This window comes from Vicugna pacos, chromosome 12 (genome assembly GCF_048564905.1).
Source record: "Vicugna pacos chromosome 12, VicPac4, whole genome shotgun sequence".
Taxonomy (NCBI): Eukaryota; Metazoa; Chordata; class Mammalia; order Artiodactyla; family Camelidae; genus Vicugna; species Vicugna pacos.
This window is the reverse complement of record NC_132998.1, coordinates 62,608,552-62,614,907: the sequence shown is the minus strand read 5'-3', so window position 1 is coordinate 62,614,907 and position 6,356 is coordinate 62,608,552. Positions and strand designations below refer to the sequence as shown.

Genomic DNA, 6,356 nt, shown 5'->3' with positions numbered 1-6,356 from the left:
TCCAAAACATTATCACTGTAATCGCTCTCTCGCTTTGATCCCAGGGAAGGTGACAGGGCCACGCCGTGCTCAAGCTAGGATTCCACAATTATCGTTTGTGAAAGGGAGACTGTTATCAAAGCAGCCACAGGAGAACGTCTTGGGGCCACCACTCGGAGTCAGAAAATTTGAAACATCTATTTCACAAATGTGCTTTGCACTGTAAACCTCTCTGCATAATGCATGAGATTTGATTTAATGTCGTTGTTAATTCTGGTGTTCGCAGTGGTGTGCTCTTCAGGGAGACATCATTTTTATTTCAGTTTTTTTTTTTCCTGGCAACAGAACTCCGAGGCCGCTTTAGGGTTGCTCTGAATTGTATGAGTACAAGACACCTTCCTGGGGGCGAGGGAGCAGGTGCCAAGCCGCTTTTCCAGAGGCTGAGGCCAGGGGAGGGGACAGACGGCGGGTTTGCCTTGGGCTCCAAACTGAACTCCTCTTGGGGGAGCCCACTCAGGCCCAGTCTGGGCCCCCTGTGCCTGGCTGTGGTTGGTTGGAGCTGGAGGATTGTGTTTTAAAAAAAGAAAAAAGGATGAAAGGGGGAAAAAAGAAGGCTTTGTAGCAGAATAGAAAAGAAATGAAACAATCATCACTTTTCAAGTCGTACAAGAGGATGATTCTGGCTGAGATTAGCTGTGAGGGGTGGGCTAGAAGGAACGGCAAAGACAGACAAGGAAGAGAGGTGGGGGGGTGCAAGAGTGGTGAGGAAGAGGGCACTGGGAGGGGGTGGGTGAAGAGAAGCCTGTAGGCCATACCGCTCAGACCAGCAAAGCCTGGGGGCTCCCCAGATGCCCAGGACACAGGACAGGAGCCCAGCACTAGGAGGACACAGACTGGGGCCAGACAGCTCTGAGGCTGGCTCAGAGCAAGCAGGGTCTGGGGCCTCTGACGTCATCCCGCCCGGAAGGCTGCCGGCGACTCTGACAGCCTGAGTGCCGGGGGTTCTACAAACCAGTGCCCTCTGCTCAGGGCCACTGCAGCCGCTGGAGGTGACCCCAGTGGGCCACACAGAGGGAGGGGCAGGGACGGCCCTCGGGGGGACCAAGACCTGTTTTAAACCCAACGATGTAGACAGTTCCAGTACAACCAGGAAAAATCCAAAATACAGTGTGTAGCAGACAAACCTTTTTTTCTCCAGTTTTATTGAGAAATAGCTAAAGTACATCCCTGAGTGTGAGGTGTAGAGCATGAAGGGCTGATTTACATACCTTGTGAAGCGTTCATCACAATAGGTTAACATCCATCATCTCAATATAGATACAGTAAAAAGAAAAAAAAATGTCCTTGTGATGAGAACTCTTAGAAGCTGCGCTCGGCAGCTTCCCTGCAGATGGTGCAGCAGGGTCAGCTGCAGGCACGCCGTACGGCACATCCCTCGTACTCATTCATCTCGGAGCTGAAGTCTGTACCTTCTGACCAGCGTCCTCCAGTTTCTCCTCCCCCCACCCCCTGCCTCTGGTACCCACAAAACTCCTTTTCTGTGAGGTTGGTGTGTTTTGTGTGTTTCAGTCTACATAGTAAATGATATCATATGGTATTTGTCTTTCTCTGCCTGACTTATTTCACTCAGCATAATGCCTTCAAGGTCCATTCACGTTGTCAAAAATGGTAGGATTTCCTCACTTTTCAGGACTGAATGATATTCCACTGTATATGTAATCACATCTTCTTTATCCATTCATCCATCGACAGACACTTACTTTGTTTCCATGTTCTGCTGTTGTGGACGCGGGGCGGATGAACCCTGGTGTCCCCACTGGATGGTTCACCTGTGTTCAAATAGGAAGCAGGCAGGTGGGAGTTCAGCCTGATCAGACATTTGGTGGAGCTGATCCCAGCTCAGGCCTCGTGGCTTCTGTGCTGGTGTCCTCAGAGCTGGAGGGGAGTGTGCAGTGTGACCACCCCCACCCTTGTACATGTGCTGAGACTGAGGCCCCATCTCTCCCTTTGGCTCCTACAGCACAGGGATGCACAGGCCTGAATCCCTGCTCTGCTGAGGACAAGCTGTGTGACTTAGAGCAAGGCCCTTCACCTCTCTGGGCCTTCCAGTCCTCATCTGTAGACCAGGAATGAGATGATCAGAGAAGACACATAGGCCCACCTGCGCCACGGGGAGAAACTTCTTCAGGTAGGATTAATACTCCCGGCAGATGCTCTCCTGCCCTCAGTCTGCCTGGTCCTCAGCACAAGGGGTCACTCATTCACTGACAGGCACTGGGAGATACTCGCTGGGTACACGTCCCCTCCCTCAAGGAAAGCGGAGACAAGCAGAGCAGAGGACTGCACACGACAGGTCAGGAGTGGAGTTAATGTGGAGATGAGGACAGGCAGGAGGTGAATGAGTCCCCTTCACCTTCCAATCCAGAGTGGAGCCCCCAGCGACTCCAAGGGTCCATGCAGACACCCGGGTCACAGCTCAGTCGGGCACTGACACCCTATCCCTGTCCTGGACTGGCTGATGGTGTCCCCGCAGTGGACATGTGTCCTCTGCTCCCTGGCAGCCCCGTTCTCTCTGCAGCCAGAGAGTGGGGGGCTTGGCAGTGCCTGACACACAGCCGACCCTCTGTGGAGGGTGGCACGTCACTAGGGTGTTATTACTCGGTGTTGTGGCCTGAGTGGCTGTGTCCCTCTGAAATCCATCTATTGAAGCCCTAACCCCTAGTGTGGCTGTATTTGGAGACAGAGTCTGGACAGAAGTAGTCAAGACTAAATGAGGCCAGGAGCATGGTGGCGCCCTGATCCAACAGGATCTGTCTCCTTGTAAGAACAGACCCCAGAGGGTGCTCTCTTCTGCCATGTGAGGACAGGGGGAGAAAGCGGCCACCTGCAAGCCAGGAAGAGAGCCCTCACCGGAACCCGACCGGGAACCTGACCACGCCAGCACCCTGACCTTGGACTTCAGCCTCCAGAATGGAGAGAACACAAAGACCTGCTGTTTATGCCACGGTCTGCAGTATTTGCTATGGTGGCCCCAGCACAATGACACATCGGGGGACCCCCCTCCTTCACTGCCAGGTCAGTGTAGGGCACACAGCTCAGGCCAGCCCACCAGTGCACATCCTGGCCACCGCGCTGGTCCAGGGTGGGCACGCGACCTAAGCCTGGCTGATCAGGGAAATTGGGGGCTCTTTTTTGGGAATGGAGAACAACGACTTCCTACCGCTCCTCACTGTATTTAAAGCTGGAAACACAGGGCCCACCTTGCAAGGCTGGGGGCCAGCCAGCCTGAGATCGCAGGGCCAGAGCATGTCCTGGAGCCCTCGGGCAGGCTGACAGCTGCCCCAGTTCTCCAACTCCCCGTATCCACACCCCTTGCTAACGTGGCAGAACCCTTCCACTATGACCTTGGCCCTGGCCATGAGACCTGCTCTGGCCAACAGTGTGTGAGCACAAGTGAACCACGTAAGCTCAGAGAGACGCTGCACTAGTGTCTGTGCCTGAGCCTTGGCCCACGTTGCACGAAGCGCCTGGATCAGCCGACTAAAGGGAAATGTGACGCCTGCAGGAGACCTGAGTGTCCCCGCTGACCTCTCGCCCGACTACACTGAGCAATCCCAACAGGACCAGAACTGCCCCGCTGACCTGTGGGCAATGACAAAGAGCCGCTGTTTGAAGCCCCTGGATCTGCGGTGTGTCACACAGCATCACGGCAGCAGGAGATGCCTGGCACAAGGCCCAGCCCGTAAAGGTCTGACCGCAGTTAAGCCAGGTTGGGTCGCGGTCCTCACAGACCCGTCATTTTATCTCAGCCCGCAGTCAGGAACAGTGTGAAGGGCTGAACCCTCAGGACCACGGAATTCCTACTAGAAGGTTCACCAGAAGGCCATTTAATGCAAGTTCACACAGCACGCATGCACGTGCGCAGACTGATAGACTTCACCGTGACACTCCCAGTGCTAGAGGGGTCTCCCAGCCGCGGGCAGGGGACGCGGGGGCACGGGGGGCCTGGCGGGCCCTGCAGCAGCTCTGTCTCTGGCGTGTCCGTCTCGGGCGGCCCCGCTGGCGCCGGGCTCCCCGTGTGCATCCTGGCCGCGGAAGACCTTTTCGTAGTACTCGATCAGCAGTTCAGTGAACAGGTTCAGGGGCACCAGGGCGCTCAGGGAAGAAGCCCCCTGGGATGGCCAGATTAAGTTCAGCCCGAAGACACAGGCCAGGTTGGAGCTGTTCATTTTGTTAAAAATGCTCTCCCGGGACACCTGGGTGAGAACACAAGGGGTGTGACAGTGGGTTCTGAGCAGTGGGCAGAACGCAGGCAGCCACCAGCCAGGGTGGCGACCTCGGGCAGCCACTTCCCCATTTCGGGCCTCAGTCTCCCGATGCCCTGATGGGGCCCTCTGGCTCTGATCTTCTATGGTCCCCTTCTAGAATCTCTGCAGCAGCCCCCCATCTCCTCTTCCACTCTGGAGGACTCAGGCGGTCCCCTCGTGGTGGGGGCTTGAGCACAGTGTGTATGAGCCCAACCTTCAGTGTCACCCAGCCAGATGACCTCTGACCTCCGTGCTCTGGCTGGTGAGTTGGACAGAGACCAGACCGGCTGGCATGCAAGGGTTGTTAGGGGACTGACGAGAGGGTGTAAGGAGACTGCTTCCCCGAAGGAGCTGTCCCCCTATCTCAGCCAACACTTACAGGAAGTGGGGCACCTCAAGCCTATTTTACACAGGAGGAAACTGAGGCCCAGAAGGTCCAGGAGACTTGCCCAAGGTCACATGGCTAGTCAGTGGCCACAGGGACACCTGGGCTCACCTGAGGGCAAAGCCTGTTCTCTTCTCAGCTCCCAGGTCCCAGAACCTCTGAGAATCAGAAGCCACAGATGCCAGGGAAGAGAAGAAACTGGGGTGAGGGGGACACAGCCAGGTGACCCACACGGACCCAGAGAGGATGACCAGACATGTCCAGGCACGCCTCAGTGAGCCAGCCGGTCCCCCTCCCAGTCACTGTCACCACCAGCCCCCACAGCCCCTGCAGGTGCACACCAGGGCCAGCATGCTGCAGCGCCGAGCCCCACTGGACGTATGAATGTCAGCGGCGTGGGGGAGGGCTGAGAAACAAATCTGTCTCCAGATTGTGAAAATAAAGGAGAAAAAAGAACGTGAGGGGAGAAACTTTTAGCTGTTGACCTCTGAGAAACGGAATCAAGTGAGGGGGAGGGAGAATGAAGTGGTTTATTTTAAAACCAAGAGGTGGCATCAGCTGACAGACTCCAGTACGTGACACTGGCTCTGCCCGGAGGTCCCCTCCACCCTCACTGGTCATCACATCCTCAGGCCACTTGCCACGAAGCAGGGCTCCCACATGAGCCCCTGAAGACCCTGGGCAGGTCTCTTGGAAATGCTGCCGCCTTGCGGGTGCTCAGAAGCTCGGGGTCCCTGGCTGGGACCCACACAGCCAGGCACGGCCCAGTCCACGCCTGCGTCCACACTCCACCCACAAGGGAGAGGGGAGGGGATCCGGAAGCGATTATACAGCAGGGAACGTGGGTCTGGCGGTGCCGGGGGAGGACCCATGTGGGGCTGTGGACATTCCCCGTGTTGGCCTCACAGACTGCTGCTCCCTGTCCCGGGATGGGGACTCTGAGCCCGGACCCAGAGCCGGGAAAGGTGCTCCTCACTTCTATGTCCTTGTCCTGGTGCCGGGGGCTGAATGGCAGCCCCACAAGAGAGACGCCCACCCAGAACCTGCGAAGGTGGCCGTACTGGAGAAAGGGTCTTTGCAGACGTTAAGGATCTCAAGGTGAGAGCACCCTGGATGACCCAGGTGGGCCCTAATCCAACGACAAGTAACTTTATCAGATAAAGGAGAGAGAGACTGGAGACACAGAGACACACGAAGGAGGGGAGGCTAGGTAAGACGGGCCTGGGGGATGCAGCCACAAGCCTGGGGCGCCCGGAGCCGCCAGGAGCTGGAGGAGGCAGGGAGGACCCTCCCCTGGAGCCTCCGGAGGGAGCATGGGGCTGCAGACCTCGGTCCTTGATTTTAGGACCTCTGGCCTCCAGGATGGTGAGAGCTCACATTTCTATTGCTTTAAGCCACCCAGCGTGCGGTACTTTGCTACAGCAGCCCCAGGAAACTCATGAAACTTCACAGGAATGTCCTACTGGGTCCACATACGGCCACGAGACTCCTCGCCATCCCTGGCCTGGGCACATGTCCCCGCTCCTGACACTCAGTCCGGGTGGGCGCGGAGCAGAGGGACCCGACAGGGAAGGTCTCAGCACCAACCAGGTGTCCAAGGGGGGTGGGGGCGGGCACGGGTGACCCTGCCCAGCAGCCAGGTGGGTTTCTCAGCAAAGCTGTTGCCTGGCCAGACCTTGGATGGA

The 6,356-nt window shown here is 57.0% G+C and overlaps 1 protein-coding gene across 2 annotated transcripts in view; it reads right to left on the bottom strand.

Moving 5' to 3' along the window:
- Positions 1 to 2,479: 2,479 nt before the first annotated feature.
- Positions 2,480 to 6,356, bottom strand: part of ARHGAP8 (Rho GTPase activating protein 8) — a 53,249-nt gene continuing 49,372 nt past the window's right edge. For both annotated transcript variants that reach the window (XM_072973666.1, XM_072973667.1), the window contains exon 13: positions 2,480 to 4,235. In XM_072973666.1, coding sequence (XP_072829767.1) covers positions 3,936 to 4,235 — 300 coding nt within the window. In that variant the 3' untranslated portion in view covers positions 2,480 to 3,935. The remainder of the gene's footprint in view (positions 4,236 to 6,356) is intronic.